The sequence below is a fragment of the Vigna unguiculata genome, chromosome 8 (assembly GCF_004118075.2).
Source record: "Vigna unguiculata cultivar IT97K-499-35 chromosome 8, ASM411807v1, whole genome shotgun sequence".
NCBI lineage: Eukaryota > Viridiplantae > Streptophyta > Magnoliopsida > Fabales > Fabaceae > Vigna > Vigna unguiculata.
In genome coordinates this window covers 10,603,775-10,625,876 of record NC_040286.1, presented here as the reverse complement: position 1 = coordinate 10,625,876, position 22,102 = coordinate 10,603,775, and the positions used below count along the sequence as shown (strand labels likewise).

At 33.4% G+C, this 22,102-nt stretch overlaps 1 protein-coding gene across 1 annotated transcript; it reads right to left on the bottom strand.

The window, feature by feature from the left end:
- Positions 1-9,274: 9,274 nt before the first annotated feature.
- On the bottom strand, positions 9,275-15,712 carry LOC114194018 (auxin efflux carrier component 6-like). The gene is given in 8 exon segments (XM_028084047.1): positions 9,275-9,997; positions 10,685-10,761; positions 10,966-11,123; positions 11,597-11,682; positions 11,912-12,086; positions 14,089-14,337; positions 14,340-14,662; positions 15,213-15,712. Coding segments are annotated over 8 exon segments (1,566 nt in total). The 5' UTR covers positions 15,644-15,712; the 3' UTR covers positions 9,275-9,930.
- Positions 15,713-22,102: the final 6,390 nt, after the last annotated feature.

Below are 22,102 nucleotides of genomic sequence, written 5' to 3'. Positions count from 1 at the left end.
TGGGAGCAGATGGGGGAAATTGTTTTGCTTTCTCTTTTGCGATGATCATCTTATTGGTGGGAGCAAATAGGGGGAAATTTTGGGGATAGATTTGGTAGTGGTGACGCAGCTGCTTAGTGTGGATTTGCTAGCTATGACTCTTATGAGAAATTTTAAGACCCCTAGGCCTATGTAATTCCTGGCTCTAGGAGTATCTGTTTTGCAAAACTGTCAAAACTCTTTATTTATGTTTTGTTTATAACATTATGGTATGCCTAAGTTTCCTTTCTAAGTGTATCTATGGATGACTGTAACAATAAATTATTATATGTATATTGTTCATCTGTTGCTTTTTAATATTATAATTATATGATATTTTATTGAATAGATTTATTCTGTGAATGCAAATATTTTTTGTTTATACTAAAAAGTGGTATCATAAATTTAAATTGTTATAATTTTTGTATAAGTGAGAGATAATAAAACTTTTATGCAAAATAAACTAAATTGGGGTGAATTTAACTTAAACTTATCGATAATAAAAAATAAGAGGACTGCCAACATCAACTCAAAATTCACTTAAATTTGGCACTTATTAATGATAAGAAGATTTTTTTTTATTTCTAACACAAGATGCATGGATATATATATATATGATAAGAAAGCTAATTCATTTTTCTGTAACATCCCATTTAAATAATAACATAATTAAATGAAATCTTACACCGGATAATATAAAGAGCCAAGTTGCGGAGTATAAAGTCACTCCTTACAGTTATCCAAGGAACTTAAAAGGAAATATTAAAGCTCACTACAAAGCCTACAACCCAAAAGGAGTAAGAGATAGCTAATATTCAAAATAAAGCCTTAGGGGTAATACAATACACGGGCCTTAGCCCTAAAGAAAAGCTCAAATAAAACATGAAGTCCAGCCCAGGTAGACTATGCAGCGGAATCATCTCTTCCCTGTTGACCTCGAGTACCTCTTGCATCTGCTCCCATCAATAAATTGATGATCATCGCAAAGGTAGAAGAACAACATACAAGGCAATCAAACAAGCAAGGGTAAGCTAGAGCCAAAAAGATTTTATCATGCAATCAGATATACTTTCACAGTCCAATATGCATACATCATCCAAGCATATTATGACCTTCCAATCAATACACTAAGACTCGACCCGACTCATCCGGATACATATAGTTGGTCGGATTCAGCAAATGCTTGCACTTGTGGTGAATACCTCTGCTCACCCCCGAGTTGCTCACCCCCGAGCTATGTGTTACAAGTGTTACAATGAATCAATCCCCCCCCACACAAGGTTAGCCCTTAATGAGTTTCAGGCCTCCTGCTACTCTCACCACAAGAGTTAGTCCGCTCTAAGTGAGACTAACTGACTCCTTAGAGTATCAGGATGCAATCCTTACCTTGAATCCTTACCAAATTATATAAATGGGGCACCACCATGCACACCCACTAATAGGGGCCATGGAATTACGTCTCGACCACTAAAGCACGACCCTGAAATCTCACCTAGAGATTCCACGGAATTACGTACTAACCATATATTATACATATTCAAACAAATAGCAATATTTATCACGCTTATAAATCTCATGCCAACCTTTATAATCCATCCTCATACATGTTCCATGTTGAATCCATTCCAAATCATCCTTCCCAATTCATGAATATAGAAGTGTAATTCATACTGACACCATGTCACTTTGATTACCAACCATCTCATACAAGTCACATGCCAAAGTCATTTTAAACTTATCAATCACAGACCATAAACCATTCTACTCATACCCATTCGCCCAATTCATGCTTTTAAAAGTAATTGAATCAATCCACAAGTTCAAGTTAAAGTAAGGAATTAAAATTCTGCAGCAATTCTCGCTTAAGCTAGAAATTCTCGCTTAAGCTAGACTGAGCTCGCTTAAGCTAGAAATTCTCGCTTAAGCTAAAATCCATCACTTAAGCTAAACTGACAGCTTTTTAATGGTTTCAACATGTAAAAACACAAAATCCCAAAGAGCAAAAATTTAAGAAAAATCAAGCACGTTGTATAAAACGTTGACATCATATTTCATGCTTTAAAAGAGTAAACAAATCAATCATGGGAGCATACAAGCATTTAACAACTGTCAATCTCGCTCAAGCTAAGGAGCTCTCGCTCAGGCAACAGGGTCTCTCGCTCAAGCGAAAATCTTTCGCTTAAGCGACATTGAAAACAGAGAGTACTTTGAGTTCTCGCTCAAGCCCATCTCGCTTAAGCGAGAGGCCTTCGCTCAGGCGAGCACTCGAAACTAAAAGGGGGCGAGTTACTGCCATTCTCGCTTACGCGAGAGCTCCTTGCTTAGGTGTGAGCTCCTCGCTTAGGCGAGAGCTTCCCGTTTGGGCGAGGAACGGCTCGCTTAGGCTAAGCGAGCATAGCAGATCTCACCTGCTCTCACGCATGCAAAGCCAAAAATCTATCCAGAAACAATACATCGATTATTTTCACACCATCAAAAGCACATCAAATTATCAAGAGCACCCAACAGAAACAAAAAAGACATATTATTTATAAAAGCATGAAAAATCCTAGCTTCCCTTATCTGGGCAGATGCTAGTGGAAAGCATAGGCACCTACGACAACGAACCCAACAACTTCAGGAGCATACTCAAGAGGTGGAGCAGAGAATGAGGTTGAGCTGACTTGAATCTGAATGAGCTTTGAGCCCTAATAGAGCACTGTTTGAGGGGAAAAGAGGAGTAAGATGGCTGATTTTGCAAAGTGGGCAGAACATGAGAGGGTTAGGCTGGTTTAGGGGTTTTGGGATGCCCTATGGGCCAGCCTTAGGCCCAACTGACTAAGAGAGACCCTTAAATTTTAGGACAAAATTAAAGTGGGTCTTACATTCTCCCCAACAACAAAAATTTTCGACCTCGAAAATTCACCGACGAGATGAGAAGAAAACTAAGTTTTCCTCATTTCATCCGACAACCACCACTTAGACATGACTAATAAAATGACTCCAACACCTATAGTAATTGGAAACTTTGTCTCTGTGCTAAGCGATATGTGTTCAACTGTGTAAATTGGTTTAGTCACTACTCTCGAAGTAAGTTCCAACCTACAACCTTAAAACTGGGATGCTCCTTCTTACCTGCCCAACCAACTTGCATTTGATATATCGACTCGTCTACCATATGCTCTCCACTACCTCTTTTAGGTTTTTATCAAAGTCTCAGATGACTTCAAGTCTCAAACTAAAGAATGTAGTTATCACTTCACATCACTTTGTTCTCTCCTTTAAGCATCACTTCACTGACTTGATCACTCTTGAGTTCTGGCCTACTGCCCCACCATCAACACTCTTGACCACTTTTACGTATAACGACACTCATAACATCTTACTTCCTTATTTTGGCTTTAACCAAGGCAACAAAGTTCCCTACTAAGTTATTCCAGTTCCAATTTAAAACTATCAACTGATTCCATTGCCATATCGTTTTGGCATCTTGTCCTCATTTTTTTATCCCTTAACTCGTAACCATCATTCTACTAAACCACAGAACCATAACTTCCATTGACTCCAAATCTCTAGTTTGTTTTGCACCAAGCAACTCTACGATACACCTCAAACTAAGAATGCCTGATTTGGCTTTATTTTTTTTTTCCAACCTCTTTGAGAAACTCACTCGTCCTAGTCGAATAACTAGACCAAGGAAATCTCTTCACTAGGTCATGAGAAAGATAGTTCTTCTCACGCACCTCTTACCATTTCTAAGCATCATCTGCCACCATCCCGCTGCGCTACTCTAATTCATACACAAGGTCACTTGTTTGTTTACTCAAACTAATGATCTTTTCGTGTCCGCCATGACAAGGAAGCAATTGCCAATGAGAAACCTTCCTCGAGACCCCTATAAAACTTGCAAAACTCCTTTAAACTCCTCTTTTAATAGCCTTAGCGTTCCATTTTCTCAACAATGTATCTATTCTTTTAAAACCATATTCCTTATTAGTCACTCCAACCTTAGTCAATACTCTTCTTGAACGGCTTGACACACCACAACTTCTTTTTGAAGATTCACCAAACTTGCAGTCATCTTGGTGATTCCTTGCGTCAGAGGATGAAGCACTCACTAAGAGACCCACCAGAGGAGCCACTAGGTTGAGATAACTCTTAATTAGAATAGCTAAGGGTCAGAAAACACTTGTCGATATTAAAGTCGACACTAGAATGCCTAGAGGTCCTTATGCGGATGTCTTCAAAAGCTATCTCAGGATGTTGGCACGAGAGAGAATATCAATTTTTACTCCATCTTTTGAGTCATGTCACTAAAGTTGATCAGAACATGATATGGCATAATTTATTGGTAACTAATATTAATGTTATTAACCTTATAGTTTGATTTTGTTGATAATATGTTAAATATTATTGATGTCATTTTCTACATTGCAGCTAACATTTGATATTCCAAATGTGGCGACTCTTAAACACAAATGTTTGTCATTGGTGGCTGCAAAATTTTGTGGTTTTAAGACCAAGTTGACGTCTAGGTATGTGTTTGGATCTAAACAGAATGAAAATCCATTGTTGAAATACACTTGGATTGATGAAGACACTTGGCGTTAGTTTGTTGAGCTTCGGACATCTAAGAGAGGACAAGTATGTTTATTTGAAATCTTCAATTGCTCAATATAATTCTGTAAGATTTGAACTAGTTCATAAAGTGGGTTTTATATGTTACAATAAAAGAGAGAAAAAGGCTTAAAGTATAAGTGCTCAAAATAAAAACCTGCACATATTGTCTCGTGGTGGATATAGAAAACTTGAAGAGAAGATTATGTCAGAAAAGAAAAAATCTAGGCCCACCTTCTAAGGGTGAAGATATTAAGCCTCCTTCACCACCATCATGTCATCAAAAGTGGAAGTTAGACCGTCTACGCACATCGGGCAACTACACTTCTGAATCTGCACGAGAAATATATGAGAAAATTGTAAGATACAATTCTTATCTAAATAACTCATTCATGTTTTATATTGTATTATTTTTTATAACTTTTTTTGTTACATTGTAGGATTCGTTGGTTGAGTAGAGCACTCAAGGAGGATTCACTCCAGAAGGTCGTCATGACATACTTGCTGCTGTAATTGGGCGGTCTGAGCACCCTGGACGTGTGCGTGGTGCTGGATCAAGAGTCGGCATACGTCAATTTTTTTATTCCTCCTCTCGTCAGTCTTCATGCAGTCATGGTGCTAATTATGAAGAAAGATTGACGGAAAGAATCACTATAAGGGTGAAAGATGAACTTATGCACCAATTTGAGTATTATGGCATTCGTTCGCCAATGGATCCTCCACCAGAACTAGACCCATTTGTGCCTCCCACGGGTAAATCTGTTTTCTATAACTTATAAATTGAATAAATGATATTTAATAAAATAATTGAATAACATTAATAAATCGTTGACTCTAATAGGTAGAAGCGGAAAGGGGAATTGTTCAGCTCCACCCAGGGATGACATAGACGACACTCATCCATGTCAGCTATATATTTGGGATGGTACAGAGAAGACACTAGTGGCTCGTGGAATGGAGTTATCAAAGGATGAGGTTAAGGTCACGGTAGAGGAGGTTCTTGTGCCATTTGCTTTAGTTCCTATGCCAACAAAGGAGGTATATATTGTAGCTCAGACACTTCAATGTTTCCTCGCCTGGCCTAGAGATTTGGTTGTTTCTGACCCCCCGGTATAGATTCTTAAACCCACCATATACTAAATTTTTAAGTTTACACATGTTTATTATATTCAAATTTAAATTATATTCCATTTTAACGAAAATTGCATCAATATAGGAAAATTCTCAACTAAAGAAGATTCCTCTCTCTTTGGAAGATCCTCTTGGTGCATTACTCCAACTTGCTGAAATCATAGATGATAAGCCGATACAGGTTCCTTTGGATTCTAACATTTTTTGGGAGACCTTGAGATCCCACTTTACTTGCATTCCCAAGATGTCTTGGAGCTTGCACAGGGACAAAAGGAACTAAATATTACCATTATTCAGTTGTGGATGATGTAAGTCTTTTAGTCATTATATATAGTTATTTGATATATTTATCTATTTACTTATATCAAATCAATTTTATGTTTAGGTATTTGTCTGGTGTTACTGAAACTATGGGGTTGAATGATCTATATGGGTTTATAAACCCCCAACTCACTCATGAAGGCAACAAGTTTGATGACATCCAAGCATATGTGACCAAATGCTTTCAATGCGAAAAAGAAATTTATTTTGTCCCTTATGTTGTTGGGTAAGTCATTTTTGTTAACTTATGAATATAATCAGTCATTTTAATGCATAAGAATGAATTTATTTTCTTATAAGGCGTCATTGGTAGTTACTTGTGATTTCCCTAATGGAGAACCTTGTTGTGTGGTTTTTCCCTTTGCACCGCCCTCCCCCAACAATCTTAGACAAGTGATAGATTGATAAGAACCTCAATGTCAATCTTATGAATATGATATTATATAAAAATATCCTAACTTATTCCCTATATCATAGTTCAATTGTTGGACATAACATGTTGTTAGAGAGATCAACGACTAAGGCAAAATGTCTTATATGGTGTTCCCTCCAGGTTTGATATTTCTATCCATATATTTATAATTGTTTGCTTGATTTTCTTCTTTAATTAATTGTAACGTTGTTGATATAATGTAGTGTAATAAAAAAACCGACTCATATGAGTGTGGTTACTATATAATGCAATGGATGACAACCGTTGTGCGCGCTCGTATTACAACTAATTGGGAAACGGTAATATATATTTGAATTAAAACGAATACTTTGCAATATTGCCTTTCTATATTCTAACTTAACTTAATCTCTTATTTTGTAGAAATTCAAGAGTCTTGCCCCAATTCCCGCGAAGCCTATAAAGTTTGGTAGGATAGCATGTGCAAAATATATAATTCAAATGTCAATAGTTTTTATTAGGACATGTATTTGGATTGTGAATGATTTGTAATTGTCTTTTAAATGCATTTGGATTTTGGATGTGTTATAAAATATTCTATTCTGGTCTGTGTTGTGTTTGTTTCTGAAAAACATATGCAGATTTAAATGTGGGAAAAATCATAAAACAGAAAATGTATTTAAAAAAATAGCATATTAGGCCTCGGTTCTTACCATAACCAAGAGAAAAAGATGGTATATGGCCTCGGTTCAAACGAAAATCGAGGCCAAAAGCTCATCAAATTTTTAAATAAATTTAAAATTTAATGACATATATGGCCTCGGTTTCAGGATAACTGAAGTAGAAGGTTGGATATATGGCTTCGGGTCAACTTGAACCGAAGTAGAAACGTGGAGATATATCGCTTCGAGTCAAGTTCAACCGAGGCAAAAGGTTGATCTATGGCTTCGGTTCACACCCAAGGCCAAAAGCCTCCCCCTTTTGGCCTCGCCCCAATATGCTTCGGTTCAGGAACCGTGCAGAATATTAAAAACAACTGTTGCCCCCTTCTTGCACTAGTGTCATGGCATTCTATTGTATGTTGGGAATTCAAGTATGAGTCTAAGTCCCACATTAAGTAAAAATGAGAAAGTCAAGCACCATATAAGGATGAAAACCAATAATCTTATTGCATTAAGGTTTTAGGTTAAGAGTGATGTCAATCCCTTATATGTGGGCTGGACTCATGTCCCATTGGTATTATATCTCCCCAATGATCCTCTCTCAGAAGATCCATCAATGGTATCAGAGCTCGGTTCGGGTGGTGACCAACTTAGACGAGGTCTTGTATTGAAAGTCTTCCTAACAGTGACTTAGGTAAGCATGTCCCTATAAGAAGAAAGGGGTACTCGGTAGATATCCTCTCTTGAAAGACTCAAACATTATAAATAGCATTATTTTTGCTTTGTTTCTTATCTTGAGAAGCTTGAGAAGCTTGATGAATGTTTTTGCACTTATCCTTTGATATTCATCACAAAGGTGTCGTGTTCTTCTCCATTTCTAAGTCTCAATCCATTTTCTATTATATTTAAAACATGTTCTTATTTTTCTCCATTATTAAAACATGTTGCAAGATATCATCCATAAATCTCAAGCTTTTGCCCTTGTTGTTCCATTTTCCATGGGTTTTCAGATCTCCACAACTTCGATCAAGATTCTTCCAACCTTTTAAGGTTCATATCGAATTTTTTCTTGTAACTTTTCAACGCTTAAGATTTGTTCAAGTCTACACGTGTTGTTTTATCTCCTGGAAGATTAGGTGGATAACCGAGAGTGATTTTGTGTTCTTTGCTATAAATTATAAGTTACACAAAAAATATTTACAATAAATTTAATTGTAGTTGAATCCTTTAAAAGCTTTTTAAAGGAAAACAAGACATAGTTAAAGTAGAGTGAACAATATTAGTTTCAAATGTTACTTTGCTTCAATTATTACGTATGTGCAAGCTTTTGTTATCCTTTACTCATTATGAAAGTCTTCTTAAAATTGTTTTAAACTAGTAACAGTGCCCATGTACCATCTACTCATCAATGTCTGAAAAAAATCTTTGAAAGCATTTTTAAACTTTTTTCAACCCCTTTTAAAGTTAACATGTTATTCTCAATAAGGGCTCCATAATCATATGTGGGAGAACAGTCCTTAATATTTGACTTTTCAGACTTTAAGAAGATGTATGATAAACTCACAACTCATCATAAGTTAAATTAACAAAGGAACCCCACCTATAAAGGTATTATCACTAAGAAGATTTCAAGAAAAACTCTAAAAATCTCATCCAAAATAATAAGGATAAAGGATGTTACAAAGAATAATAAAATCGTATATATTCTTGTTGCTGAAAAGAAAAGGGAAAAAATAATAAACAATGTTAGTCTCACTTTTTTTCTCTTCCAAGTTGGTAGCTTATTTTCCTATGCTTTTGTGAATGGTATGAAGAAAAGGGCAAAATATAGATAGATGACAATTTTTCAAAGCAAACTTGTATAAAAAAAAATCACGATGCCACTTTCAAATTCAAAATTTTGAGATAATATATTTATTGATTTTTTTTGTTGTATATTACTAAATTTAATTTCTACTAATAGTGGCCCTTTTGATTACAATTTAAAATAATATAAACGCTTAACACATACATTGTAAACTCGCTTCTGCTTTATAAAACCACTTGTGTTCATATTAGATTGACTTCCTTAAAAATAAAGAAATCAACGACTAAATTTATCAAGTGTCCATTAGAATAACTTGTTGAAAAAAACACATAAGGGGGTTACAATAAGTAATAACCTTATTTTAACACTGTTGCATGCAACCCCACCGTTGTTCCACTAAAAGAGAAAATAAGAATCTGCTTTTGAAAGCTTAATTCAACTGTGGCAAGGCCTTGTTTCACGTACAATCAATTACTATATTCTCATTGGTTTCATATATTGAAGACAAAATCATAAATCGCCTTAGAGTGTCATAAATCTGGCAAAATGTCACCTTCCGACTTTTATATGAGGGAGGAGGGTCAACATTTGTTCCCACGAGCTTTTCCAACATCCAACAAGAAAGCAAGTTTCCTACCTTAATAATTGGTCATCATAATATTTATTTCCCTTTCGGCTACCACTAATCTATGTAGCAGGGCATGTCGAAAACTATAAACCCTAGCTACAACTCTGTGCCATTTCTGTCACACCCCTAACACACTTGTGTCTTTTGAAAAAAGTTTGGCCTTACCAAAGTCAACCTTCTCCGCAGGTAGTGTCTACAATAATTGACAACCTTCGTCTATAATTGTGGTCGGTGCTGACAGAATCATGGAGAAACATGGAAGCTTTCCAATATATATATTTACCCCACCTAGTCTAGTAGGGTTATCATAGTTTGGATCATACTTTTCTTCAATGCACTGATTTTTTTCTAAGGTTGTAACTTTTCTTCTTTTCCTTCATAAGCCAAGAAATATGTAATATAAGAGTGTTATTGGTAAGGAAACCAACATGCCAAAGATAACCCTGTAAAAGAGAAAAAGACAGCAAATATTAATTGAAAGTTAACATTAACTGGACTTATACTTTGACCTAAAGGGTCACTAGAAAGGTAAGCTAGGGTGGGGTTAAAAGTCTTACTAGATCAAGTTTTTCAAAGAGATCCTTCTCTGGGTTTTCAGTATCAAGAAAACTCTTCTTGTACTAATGATTACCTACTAACAAGGTAAAAGAGGGTGCTCCAAAATGCTTTTAAGGTTAAAATTTTGAGTCACAATTAACAACACACATAATTATGTATGTCTGAATTATACACGCCCTGGTTGTTAGGGACAATATTTTTGATAGATTCGGTATCCTATCTTAGCTAAAGCCGCATAATAATCAACTTATTATGTGGGGTATCTTAACATACAATACTCTTTGCTTAGTCTTCCCATCATTCCATTTTCTGAGTACTTTATCCTCCAATCAACCTTGATGTTGTATCATTAAACCATTCTGGGACCTTACTTGTATAATCAAGAAAGTGAAAAGCATATTCTTACACATATAATCCAATTTAGCCAGCAACGACAGCATGACATGCAGCATTGGAATTTTATATATCTTCAACATCAGTTTGAAACTTTTTCAATTTATTAAGATGCTATAAGCATTGAATCAAGTCCAAATAATGAGGTCTCATAAGCAAAAGTTTCCATGCTTACTTACCCTGTGCTTAAAATATCAGGATGCAGGCCATATTCTCTGGCAAATACAAATGGCACTATCCCCTGTGGAAGAGCAGCCTGGTAGCATAAATTGAGGCAAATTTAGAAACACAAGTACAACAATTTCAGCTATATTGGTCTAACTGTAAAGGGATATATTAAATTTTGCCTTTAGCAACATTTATGAGCCTAGAAGTATATATAAACCTATTATTGTGGTGTATATGAGGTACAATTTCCATGTGAAGTGATTCCACATATATATGCATATAGCTCAAATACCTGTACAATGGCAGTGTGAAGTATGTGATGTCTCAATCCAATGGCAATGGAAGATGCAGACATTATAAGAGGTCCACACAGGAAGCGAATGAGCATGCCCATAACTGCCCTTTTAGTACCGCAGGCTATGATACGAGGCTGAAGGGCCATGAAAAGTCCTGCACATTTGGCAAGGTGTATCTGTCACTGTTTTTGTATATAAATACATATATCACTACTACATGCTCCAGCATCATGTGCTATGAGGACATATTACATTTATTTTACATGTGTTTCTCTCTCCTACCCTCTTAGTTTTCTTGTGTCTTCCTCTTTAATTTGTTATTATAGGTCAAGGGATTTGTGAAGGCGAATATGTATAAAAGGAAACTCCGCATGTGTATATGCCTCTCTGGTTCTCTTTCTTGATAGAAAAGCTATCATGTACTACAGAAATTGATTGAGGCCATAGGCAAATAGTGATGTATTCTACTTAGGGATACTTAAGGTTGTTAAATTTTTATATTTTATATGTGAATAAAATCTATTTTTTAAATTACCCTTTGTCACGGTATAATATTATAATATATATATATATATATATATATATATATATATATATATATATATATATATATATGAAATGTAATACCTAAGCTAAACATAGCCATCCCAAGGCCGGCATCTGAGATGATTTTGACGGATGATTTTATAAGACTTGGCATTTCCATATTCCATCTGCGAAATCACACATCATAAAATGTATAAAATTTACATGGCTGCTAATTACAAATTCATAAAAGGATTTTTAATATGAAAAAAAAACAAGCGTTTTTATAATGATAATAAATTGTTATAAATATGAATAATTAGTAAAAAAAAAATTCATAAAACTATGTCCTTTATTTATTTGTTCTTTACGTCAGTATTAATTAGTTTTGGGTAAAGAGGTTTGTGTATGACTTACTTGAAAGAGACTAAAGACCAAAGAAGTCCTAATACACTGGAATATGTATTAGGGTTTCGGGAAAGTTTTCTTCCTACTACAACCAGTATAAGCCTCATCATGACAAAGGCATGTGGCATTTTCTGCTCCTTCGCAACTCTGTCTTTGGTGCTGTCTCTGAAGCTCATTTCTTTGTCTGTCATAATTGCCAAAAATAATTACAATAAAAAACACATACATACAAACCAAAAGTTGCAATAAGCTCAATCTTTTACCACCTGCATTTCATTGTTGAGTATGAATAATTAGGAAGGAGACTTACATGACACGCTACTTGTTATATTATTTTACTCCGCATAAAGATAAATATATAAATAGGAGACTTATATTGTTTTACTAAATATTTTTTGTTTTTTTGTGTCATTATGGTTGCCCGAAAGAATAGAAGGAAAAGTAAAAAATTGAAATGAAAAAAGAAAATTGAGGTGGCCTATGATTCGGTGTTATGATTTGGTAGACTGTACACCATTTTCACCACCAATTAGGGAATGATATTACTTCTATCATCATTACACACGTGCTCTCTTCCAAATGATGGCTACTATCAATTAAGCTTCTGACTAAGCAAAGTGGCAAATTTATATATACAGGTAAATAATTCTATAATGCTTTGACCACTTGATTTTTATTTTTATTTTTTATATTTGAAGTAACTATATGTTTTCTCACTTTAGAGATGGCGTGAGAAGGTAGGAGGGACCACCTGTCTAGTGCCCGAGAGTACTGTTTCAGGATCTAAAATCAAATTATGAAGCCATCCTTTTTCAGAGTTTAATATATATGCATAGTCATTTCTCACGTGCATAGTTTACAGTTTATGATGGAACATAACCAAAACCATAATTCGCTTCAAGAATTAACAAAGTTGGAATAATACGTACTTTGGCAAAGGAAAGCACGTAGAGCTAAAAACGATCCAAGTTTCTCTTCAAAGAAAAAAGAAAGAAAGAATTGTTAACAAATGATGAGTACGACATGAGCAGTGAATTGGTAAGAGTAGGACAAAGACCATTGGTGACGATTGTCGGGGACAAAACGTACGCGCAGTGCCTGAAAAGCTCGCATGGGCATGCGCAAGCTCAACCTTCAAGAACCAAGGTTTTGTACTTCTCATTTACAATTACAACCCAAACAAACACACTGCCAAGGTTCTCGCTTACCACACTATTCATTCACGGAACCGTTGCACCCACTAATACTTTTACTTTTTTAACTTTCTATTCTATTTTTTTCTTAGACAACACTATCATAATTCGTAAATTTTACTTATTAGATAATTATAATTTATTTATATCTATTCACTTTTGTTCCAGGATAGTTCAAAAAGTTGTAATAAAATGTATAATATGAATAAATAAAGAGCAGTGCAACGTGTAAAAGTTGAGTCTGTAGACAAAAAGGTTCCCAGATATCGCTACTACTGCTTTATGTAAATTACTAAAAGATTATCTTAAAATTATAAAAACTTCTTTTTACAACCTTTACCAAAAATCTCCTTCTAATTAATTACATTTAGTTGAATATGGAATAACTTTTCTTATAAGTCCTCAAATTTTTTTTTAAAAGTCCTTAAAATTAAATATGCCAAGTTAAGAAAAATGGAAATTGACGGATAGAAATAATATTCATAATTTTTTATTAAATAACAATGCATTCATGTACTTGGATGTATTTATTTTCTGTATTTTTATTATTATTGTATAAAACTTGTCACATTTGTTTTTTCTTTATCTTTCGATTTCACTTAGTATACACCTAGCTAATAATTACAACCATCATTTTTAAATTAAGAAATATGGTATGAAGCCGCCAGAAAATACTAAGAGGTTTGAGAGAAAAACGGAATACGATTTGTGCAGAAGATTCTCGATAAATGATCAATAAAACTAAAGAAACAAATAAGCTTGATCTAATGTTTGTAATAAATATAGGGAAAAATTAACAATATTACAGACAAGTCAAAGAAAAAAAAAACAAAAGAAATATATTATTAAATCATTAGTATATAAATTTTATGCATCAGAATGCGATTTTTATTTTGAAAAAATGTTAATTATACATATTCTTTAAATTCTTTGATCTAATTTAATACTCTTAAGAAATTGTAAATAATAATACAAAATCATTAATACACGTACCTGAGAGAGTACTGTCTTTGCAACCTTGTCTCTCTTCTCCTCTACCACATTTCCCCGGCGACTCCCACACCACCCTGGCCACCGGGGATGACTGGAGGCACACTTTTCCTGCGGCGACCGGTGAGCGCCCCCAGACGGGGGTGCCGGCGTCCATCTCGTTGAAGTTTGAGGCCCGTGGCGTGGGCTGCAGAGAGTACGCGTCGGAGGAGGCGTAGCCAGAGAGGTGGGGGCTGGCGCCGGCGGGGGGTCACCGTCGTGCAGGTGCAGAGGCGTGTTGATGGAGAAAATGTCGGCGTTAGAGAGGTTGGACGGCCGCGGAGTGAGGACTGCGGCGTTGCCGATGGAGCAGCTGGACTCCGGAGCCGACGAAACGGATCGCCGGATCCGCACCCGGATCCGACCGTGATCGTCAGTCTCTGATTCCGTCCGCAGCGGCATGTCGTGGCCATCCAGCGATATAACGTCGCCGTCCACCTGGAATTTCGTGATGGACGCCGCCGCTTGCCCCGGAAACTGCCTCTGGATCAAAAGCGTCGCCGCCCGGTACTCGAACAGAAACAGAAGTAAAGTATACCTGAAGAAAAACACCATTCACCTCATCGTGAGTTCAGTCAAATTTGAAAAAAGGCACTTGAATTGAATGCAAAACTAAACCAATACTTCTTAAAATAAGCTAAAGTACAAGATTCATTAATCTTGATTATGCATTTGCATTTGCATTATTCCTATGAACAGTGCCGTCAGTAATATAAGTGGTTAACGAAAAACAATTATTAAAATTTGCTATCATTAATAGAAATCAATGTAATAACAATTAAAATTACATCATTTTATTACTTTCTTATGACTTACTCCACCATTAATTAGTCCAAAACTAACATATTATAGTATTAGCCACTGAAAAAACTAATATAATATTAGGAAATAATCAATCTATTTATCTGTACAAAAATGCTACAATATAAAAAATATCTTAAAATCTTTGAGATTATAGGAAAAAAAATAGTAGAAAATTTGAATTGGTAGAAAGGAGATAGAGGGAGAAAAATGAATAGATATGATATTTGACGTTTGAGTTGACGGTGAAGAAGAGATTTGGGTTAGTTAGTTAGTTAGTTAGTTACCATATGATGCATTGAAGGACGAGGAGTTGCACCATGAGGGAGTGGGTGAAGTCGCCGTACATGGCTTGGAGGAGGGGAATGCCCATGACGAGGGTGTTGGGGAGGGTGGCGAGGGAGAAGAGAGTGATGAGCCACTCCAGGGAGCCTTTGGCGAAGAAGAGGGTCCAAAGCGAGAGGAGGAGAAGCACGAGGAGCTTGGAGAGTGTGTCGGCGATGATGAACCTGGTGTTCATTTGGTACGGGTTGTTCATCGAAATGAAGTGGAAAGAGAGCACCGGAATGGCGAAAACCGCCACGAATCGGTTTATGCCCGAACACTGCTCCGGGCTGAACATCTTGCACCATTTCACCGAACCGTACGCCACCAGCATTGCGAAGTACAAAGGCACCATGGCGCACATCACCTTGTACAAATCTTCTCCGGTGATCATCACTGATTTATAATATGAACTATGTATGAAGTTTAATTGTTGTTGTGATGTTTTGGTATGATGTGAATGTGAGTGGTAAAAGGGTGAGGGGAATGAAAAGAGGGGTTTTAATTTATAGGGTATTTATGGACCAGTTTGCCCTTTTCAAAAGTTGTGATTTACTAGGAAGGTACTGGGCAGTGCTGAGTAGTATTGTCCGCATGGACTTGAACCGGTCCATATTAAAATAAAAAAAAGTTAAATTACCCTTTTTTTTTTCTATTTGTCGTAAAATTTTATTTTGGTTCTCACATTTTTTTTTTCTCAATTTGGTCTTTATTTTTTTAAAAATAATTCAATTTGGTTCTCACCGTTAACTTTGACCAGACGGTGTTAAAGTCAACGCCACGTGTCAATTTCTGGTTTTTTTGAATTTTTTTAATATTTTTTGATTTTTTTTTGATTTTTTTTATTTTTTTAGTTTTGACACGTGTCACTTCACAGTTTTACCACATGTCAAAGTGACTCAATTTGGTCCCTATATTTGTTTTTAGTTTCAATTTAGTTTCAATTTTTGTAAAAATGAAACAATATTGTCCTTCCTCAAATTAACACTAAATTTACTTTCTTATAAATTTTATGGTGATATTCTTACTGAAATTAACGTTTTTATTAAATATTTCTATAAATATTTTAAATTAACTTTAAATTCTACACAAAACATTAGACTTTGATTTTGTTTTGAACTTGAAATTTAGTTCCTAAATTTATGTGTGACAAGTTATTTGATTTTTAATCTTTACCAAGTTTGTAAATATGATACACTTGATGCCTTTATATATGATGACAAAATTGTTAATTTTTGAAATTAAGTTTGGGGTTTAACTTTGTTTAATAATAAAACTAAACAAAAAATTAAAAATATTTCTATAAATATTTAATAAAAATGTCAATTTTATTAAGAATATTATCATAAGTTGTATACAAAGATTAAATTGAGTCTCAATCTAAGGAGGACAATATTGCTTCATTTTTACAAAAATTGGGACTAAATTGAAACTAAAAACAAATATAGGGACCAAATTGAGTCACTTTGACACGTGGCACAACGGTGAAATGACACGTGTCAAAAATAAAAAAATTCAAAAAAAAAATTAAAAGTTCAAAAAATATTAAAAAAATTCAAAAAAACCAGAAATTGACATGTGGCATTGACTTTAACACCGTCTGGTCAAAGTTAACGATGAGGACCAAATTGAGTCATTTTTAAGAAAATGAGGACCAAATTGAGACAACGAAAAACGTGAGGACCAAAATGAAATTTCATGATAAATAGAGGGATCAAAAGGGTAATTTAACCTAAAAAAAACACGTCGGGGTGCAAATAGAGAAGGAGGGTGTATTGAATTAGGCTGGCCCAAATACCTAAATTAACAAAAGTAGGAGGGGGTTTCTCCCTACACCCCTAAGTCTTCTTCAGTACCCCCAATAATTACTATTTTACCCCTAATAAATTTTTACTTGGCAGGTGGATGAAAACGGATGAAAGCAGTAAATGATATTCACTGCGGCAACGATGTATTTTTGCCTTGGTTTTATCTGAGCTTTGCAAAAAACACTCATTACGAATGAGGACATTTGGTAGAAAAGCATGCATTGTGGATGTCGACATTCGTTTCAGTAAAGTTTGCACATTGTAAAGATGTGAAAGGAATTGGGTCATTACGGATGTCGACATTCGGTAGAGGAACATGTGTTGCGAATGTCGACATCCATAAGTCATTTTTTTTAAACCTATTATGGATGTGGATAGTGGGAATAGAGCTCGAACTTACAGATGTCGACATCCAATATTGGATTTTCAATTGTCGATGTCAACATCTATTTTACCCTTTTTTTTATTTTTCTTATTATGAATGTGGATTTTAAATGAGTTATTGATTATCATAGTGAGGTCAACCAGATATTGTCATTGATGATCTAGGTCTTTCAATTGTTCTTGCCAAAAAATATCGTGGTATAATTTTAGGATTTTTATATAGAGTATTCAAGATTGAATTTCTTTATTTATAGTGATAGGTATATTTTATAATTCTTAATTAATTGTTCTGTTATATTCATATTTTAACTAATATTATTTAATTCTTAAAATTTATACTTTTCTAACCAGATTTTATGTATAAGAAGCAAATATTTTTATGATTTTTTACTTAAGATTCTTAACAATTTTATTGCATCATTTGTTAGTAATTAACCGGCCCTATAATTGATCTATTAGAAAATTAGATTTCATTAACTACAATCTAAAATAAATATTTTCACGTTTTTGTTTGTGATTACCAAGTATTTTATTAAATTTTATATTATTTTTTAACCAATTTTTAACTAATTTTTGAAGTTAAAAATACCTTGATATCTTAACACTATTTTATTATTTTTTTAAATGTTATACTTTTAAAATATAGCATTCGTGTACCTAATCCTTTTTGATAGATTATTATTTAAGATTAACTATGTTTTTGGTCTCTAAACTATTAGACGATTTTTGTTTTAGTCTTTCTTCTAAAGTTTGGTCTAATTAGGTCCTTATCTTTTAAAATTCATGAAATCAGTCCTCAATATCTAACCGCATTAGTGTTTTCTTTGACGTGGCAAACAGTGATCTCCGTCATCATTTCTTTTGTAACACGTGACAAATTAATTAATTTAAAAATTTAAATTAAATTTCCACCTCATCTTCTTATTTCTCAAACATTTTCTTCTTTCTCATACAACACCCATCTCAACTTTTTCACGTTCTCCATTCCCAGCACCACCATCCTTTATGACTCGACCTTCATCTCCTCCCTTCCATTTCTCAACCACAATTCAGGCTTTTTTTAATTAAAAATATCCATTACAAAACAAACATATTTATCGTCTTCCTCAACAACAAGCTCATATCTTTCTTCTCCTAATGCACACATCAACTAAATTCATCTTCCATCATCACCACCCCCTCACACCACAACAGAAAACACCATTCTTCCTTCATCACCACAATAGAAAATTCATCTCTCCTTTCAAAAAATCAACATTATTAATTAATTTGAAACATCTTTTTGTAGACAATATCCATTAGACTACACATATATTCAGTAGAACAAAAAATTCATAACTAACAACAAAAAATTCCATTCAAAACTTAAACCATATCACATAGACATAAATCGTTGAAAGCATCAATTACCCAAACACAATCAGAAAATGAATCTGCAATTAAACCTAGGGTTTTTACAAAACATCATCCTGCCCAAAGAATTCACATCCAAACAAGTCTATACCGATCAATTCGTCGAAACTGAAATTCGAGGAAATAGTAATTGCTAGGCAAATCATGGTGGCAAAGAAGGCGCCAAAGAAGAAATGGGAGGTGTAAGACCGTGGAGGGGGAACGCTTTTGTGATGTGATCTGGGTGGAGGTAGGAGAAGAGGTGTCTGGCAGGGAGATTTGGGGAAAGAAACCCTAGTTTGAGAAAGAATAAGAATATGAGGTGGAAATTTAATTTAATTTTTTAAATTAATTAACTTGCCAACTGTTACAAATGAAATGATGATGAAGATCACTGTTTGTCACGTCAAAGAAAACATTAACGCCATGAGTTAGTGAGGACTGATTTTATGAATTTTGAAAGGATAAGGACCTAATTAGACCAAACTTTAAAAGAGGGACTAAAACCAAAATCACCTAATAGTTTAGGGACCAAAAACATAGTTAACCCTATTATTTATTATAGTTATGATATGCAATGGACCATTACGAATTTCAATTTTTCGGATGCACCATTACGAATGTCGACATCTGTAAGTGAATATTGGGTTATGGATGTCGACATCCGGTTCACAAATGTTGGTATTTGTAATATTGCAGTTCTTTTGTTCATGTTAATTTAAAGGCTTTAATCGATAGATTTGCACATGGTTACATTAAGTTCTCGTATTCTCTTAATTTTATTTTTCGAGTCAATTCGTGGAACATCTATTTTGTTTATCACATGCAGCCCTATTAGCTTTTGTTTCTTATTTGATCCTTCTAAATATAATTAGCTTTTGTTTTGGTCTTTTTAAGTTTCTCAAGCTTTTCATTTGAATTTCCATGGAAAATTCCAACATGCAAAAAGAGAGATGAAGTGAAGATATTTTAAAACTTTTTGAATCTTAATAAATACTATGATTGGTTTACTTTGTGAAACTGATAATGTAAAGTTCGAAAACAAAAAAATGGAGTGATAATAATGTAAAAAGGAAAATATTAAATATAATAAATGAAATCAAAAAATTAATTTCCATGATAAATTATAAAAAAAAAATGACTTGCGGATGTGGACATTGAGTTTGCAAATTTGACATCCATTTCTAAATATTTATATATCTAAAATAATATATACTGGATCAATAATCAAAAGGCCAAAAATTATTTAAATGAAAACTTAAAAAAAATATATAATTGTTTATAGATGTAGACATCCAACTTACAAAATTGACATTTGTTTTCACATGATACCGGATGTTCACATCCTGTTAATATTTAACTACTTTTCTTAAATAATTTTTTTATACACCCAATAATTAATTAATTAAAATAAATAAATATAATAATTATTAAAACATTATCTTAATAAGTAAAAAATATTTTACCTTGTGTATTCAAATCACTGTATCAGAAAAGAAAAGAAAATAAAAGAAATTGTTGTTTAAGAAACAATCGTACTACGGATGTTCGCAGTCGTTTGTTGTACATACCGGATATCCACAACCTATTTAAGCAAAAGTCAAATGTCCATATCCAGTAAGTTTTTCAAAAATTTGGTTTTTTATTTTTTTTAACATACTTATTAAATAATTATAATAATTAATAAATCATTATGATAAAAACATAAAAAATAGAAAAAATATATAATAAATGTTTATTAAATATTGAACTTTCAAAAAAATAAAAATGAAAAAACATCTCTTACAAATAAAAAGAAACCGAAAGTGCAGAACCAATTAGTTTTTTAATACTTTTCTAAAAAAAATTATGATAAACTTAATAATTAATTAAAATAATTAAACATCATAATTATTAAATTTTTATGTTAATAACTAAAAAAATTAACTAACTTTGTCAAATCACTATATGAGAAAAAAAAATAAAAGAAAATTATTGTCCACATCTGGTTCAAGCAAAACCCGAATGTCCACATCCACTAGGTTTTTCAAAAATCTGGTTTTTTATTTTTTTAACACACTTATTATTATAATAGTTAATAAATCATGTGTTAACAACATAAAAAAATAGAAAAAATATATAAACAATGTTAATTAAATATTGAACTTTCACAAAATAAAAATAGAAAAACATCTCTTACAAATAAAAAAAATCAGAAGTGCACATCTAGTTAGCTTTTTAATACTTTTCTAAAACTTTTTTACCATAAACTTAATAATTAATTAAAATAATTAAATTTCATAATTATTAAATATTTATGTTAATAACTAAAAAAAATTAACTAGATTTGTCAAATCACTGTATCACAAAACAAAATGTTTAAAAAACAAACTTAATAAGGATATCCACATTCATTTGTGGTAGACACTGGATGTCCACATTCAGTTTCAATAAAACCACGATGTCACATTCGATTGGTTTCTAAATTTGATTTTTTATTTTTTAACAAACTTATTAAATAATTAAACTAAATAAAGAAAATAATTAATAAATGATTATCTCAAAAACATACAAAAATAGATAAAATATAAATACTATGTTAAATAGAAATTGAACTTTCAAACAATAAAAATTTATAAACATCTGTTACAAATAAAAAGAAACTAGAAGTGCACATCCGTAAAAATAATGTGACATTCGTTTGTAAAATACACCAGATGTCTACATCCAAATTCAACACATACAGATTCAACACATATCAGATGTCCACATCTGATCTATAATAGCGAACTTGTTTTTAATGAATGTCGACATCTTGTTATACAATATAAATATTGGATGTCAACAACCGATACTTAGATGATTATTAATCCTAGTTATGTTACCTTAACAACAAACAACAATAAACTAACAAACACAATTAACAAGCATTCAAAATAAGATGCAATGAAATATAAATGCGAACACTAACCTGTTTGTGTCGAATAATAACAAAGAGATGGTAAGGGACCACGATGTTGGAAGAGGGACCACTGGCTGAAAGGTTGGAAGAGGGACCACAGGTAGAGAGGTTTGAATAACAAGACCAGGACCACTGTCAGCCAAGTTTCAGACAAAAAAGCTTTTCTATGAAGAGGACAAAACAAAATAGAACAAATTTGGAGGTGTTTCTATGGAGAACAGAATGAAAGAAATTTGGAGGTGCATGAGTTATAAATTATTCAAAATGGAAGAAGAACTTTGGAGGTGTAACGTTTCCGTTAAAAACAAATGTTGTAGTAACTTTTTTT